Source organism: Procambarus clarkii, chromosome 52 (assembly GCF_040958095.1).
Source record: "Procambarus clarkii isolate CNS0578487 chromosome 52, FALCON_Pclarkii_2.0, whole genome shotgun sequence".
Classification (NCBI taxonomy): Eukaryota; Metazoa; Arthropoda; class Malacostraca; order Decapoda; family Cambaridae; genus Procambarus; species Procambarus clarkii.
Genome location: NC_091201.1, coordinates 34,686,801 through 34,689,969, shown reverse-complemented (window position 1 = coordinate 34,689,969; position 3,169 = coordinate 34,686,801). Strand labels below are relative to the sequence as shown.

General features: G+C 33.6%; 1 protein-coding gene across 1 annotated transcript; it reads right to left on the bottom strand.

Moving 5' to 3' along the window:
* Window positions 1-390: 390 nt before the first annotated feature.
* Window positions 391-2,122, bottom strand: LOC138352039 (uncharacterized). The gene is made up of 3 exons (XM_069304214.1): window positions 1,608-2,122; window positions 1,143-1,327; window positions 391-881 (listed from the first exon to the last, which is right to left on the bottom strand). Exons 1-3 carry the CDS (start codon window positions 1,765-1,767, stop codon window positions 657-659), a joined length of 570 nt encoding a protein of 189 aa, XP_069160315.1. The 5' UTR covers window positions 1,768-2,122; the 3' UTR covers window positions 391-656.
* Window positions 2,123-3,169: the final 1,047 nt, after the last annotated feature.

Genomic DNA, 3,169 nt, shown 5'->3' with positions numbered 1-3,169 from the left:
GCAGGATTGATATAGGTCTGTAGTTGTTAACATCTGTGAGATCACCACATTTGTGTACAGGGGTAACTCGCTTTTTTTAGGATAACTGGAAAGGTTTGGAGTTCAAGTGACCTGTTGAAGAGCATGAGAATTCTTTGGAGACAATTCCTAACCTATACTTCTTCTCAAGGTCATGTTTTTTATTAATGGGTTTAAGTATTCCCTTTGTAAGCAAGGGATTGTTAAGCCTTTTGGTTATGCTTACAAAAAAGTCACAGGACAGACATTATCAGCAGCAGTTATAAAATTGTCAATAGCAGTTTCATTGTGCAGCCTAAAACTTAACTCCCTTGACTCTAGAGGTATATATATTAGGTTTAGGTTAGGTTTTTTTAATTAAACCAGCCAGGATGAGTGAAGCCATGAAGGGCGTTTTTATTAATTAAAACACCCAAATGTTGGGTGCTTCAGGTGTTGTTCCTCTTGGATGATCTTGTACCTCTCTGTCTCACACCTGTAAGAATGAGTGATATGGTTAAGGGGGAAACAAAGTGCAGGCAAGGCAATGGAGGCCAGTAGTAATCTTAGGGCTAGGATAATTAGAAATTAGAGAAATTAAGTAAGAGAAATTAGCAAGAGAAATCAGGTAAAATTTATTATACTTAACTTTTGTATCATCAGTTTAGTAGTAAATCTTCATCTTCATCATCATCATCTTCACTGTCACAAAGCTCCAGGTAGGGCTCAGAAACATCAACATCCTCTTCCTGGTATCCAAATAAACGCTTTGCATCACTCAGCTTGTCAGAACACAACTTTTGCCCTTGCTTCAAAAGAGCCAAGATTCCACTCTTATTTTTGGTTGATAGGTGCTTCTCTTCAATAGTGTACTTGTTAGGATCCTGTAATATATAGACTATTTAATGGGGTTTAAGACATTTACAAATTTCCCTGAAAATACTAAAGAAATTAGAATAAATAAATAAAGTTTTCGGTAAAAGTTCAAATATATGTAAAACACACCAGTACAGTATATGAAAACCATGGAATTGTCTACCTGTCAAAGTTGTAAATAGCAAGACTTTACTCAAGTATAAAATTCTGCTGGATAAATGTTTATGAAGAACTGAATTGCAACACACACATTTAGGCTGTTAGCTTACCTTGCTTAGATATGAAGGAAAAATTCCACATAACAACTCTTCAGTATGTTCGGTTAAAATCTCTCTCTTATTCTTGTAATATGCGAGATAATGCAGCATTTCTTGAACAGTGTGTTGTTGCTCTTCTCTGGATCTCTTCTGAAGCTCCACATCTTCTACTGCCTTCTTTTTTTGAGCAAGGGACACTAATAAAAGAGGAAAATTATATTTACTGCAAGTAAACTACAACTCAATTTAATGTAATTACAGTTTAGGTACTTGCATTATACATACTATACATAGTTTATTGTGCAGTATCAACCTGATAAAAACCTACGGATTATGATACTGCACCTATTTTACAAACAGTAGTGATGATATTTTACTTCAAAAATAAGTAAAGCTTATCCATTATGCATGCTAAATGTTAGTTATCTTGATAAGGCCGAATTGTAACCCCTGATAAAATGAGATGTAGTTACATACCATTTTGGCTATGATGAGGCAATAAATTGTGCCATGGCAGGATACCTTCTATTGCATCCTTTTCACTGAGAATTTCAGAGTTTTCACTATTGTAGATTTTTATGAAGCCTTGAAGCTTTTTCCTATCACACTCATTTCTGTGCCGGAGTGAAGAGCGCATTTTACTGGATGCTGCAAATAAAGTTTTTTGGCTGAAAGTTTTAAAGTTGTTAAAAAAATTTCCTCATCATAAGAGTTTGTTCTGGAAACTGGAACATATTGGAGGGGTGACAGGTAAGCTTCTAACATGGATTAAAAAATTTCAAACTGATAGAAAAATGAGGGCAGTAATCAGAGGCAATGTATTGGACTGGAGAAATGTCACGAGTGGAGTACCACAGGGTTTAGTTCTGGCATTCATGGATAAATAATAAATAAATTGTTCATGATTTTTTTAGACAAAAGCTAGAATATGCAGCAGTTGTATGGTGCCCATATCTTAAGAAGTACATGTACAAACTTGAAATGATACAAAGACGTCATGGGTGTCATAGGGGCCCCAGCACACTGGTTTGCTAAAGGGCCCTTAATGCTGTCGAGACCTTATGGGCCCTTGGACCCATTACGTTAAGACATAGTGCTGTATTGGGCCACACACTTTTTGCCATATACATCAATGACAGAGATGATTGAATTGAAATTATATATATATATATATATATATATATATATATATATATATATATATATATATATATATATATATATATATATATATATATATATAAATATCTTTGATATCCCCAGAGTCAAAGTTATTCTGTGTAAATACACTATGCAAATAAAGGGACCTTGTCTATGGAACTCACTCGCTAACAAATTTAAAAACTGTCCAACTTCTGCCATTTTAAAAAATAAAACCAAAAAGTACCTAAATTTTTTCTTGATAGTTTCCTAACTAGTGTATTAAACTCGCACTGTATCTTATGAAATCCAATGCCAGAATATATGTGCCTAAACCATACAACTTTTCCATTGTAATCATTGCTATCACCTTATATCATGATTGTTATATTGAATGCATATCTTACTATATTATACCTTGAAATATTCCTCAAATTATGCTACAATTTATATGTTGATAACCCTCAAATTTTACTTTAATGTACATAGTAATCTTTGTGATACTTTCTTACAATGTACCAGCCAATTTTTTTCCATTTAAGCTTTAAATTGCCTATTTAAAATTATCTGTTAGATTAAGGACCTGCCCAAAACACTGTGTGCTAGTGGCTTTACAAGAATGTAAAAACATCAATGCTATGTACTCTCATAATCCCAGTGTGCTAACTTGTATATAAATAAATAAACAAATAGTATGTAAGTACTGTACAGCATTATTCATGTTGATTCTATACCTTATCAAGCAAGTTCAGCATAAGAAGAATACAAATGAATACAACAGATGTAGACAAACTTCAATACCTGATTTTCAATCCTTCGTAGAACCCGGCTTGCTGTATTTCGTTCTAAAGCCTTCTTGCCTTTAAGTAGAAAACGGGCTTCCTCTTCTTTCTTCATTA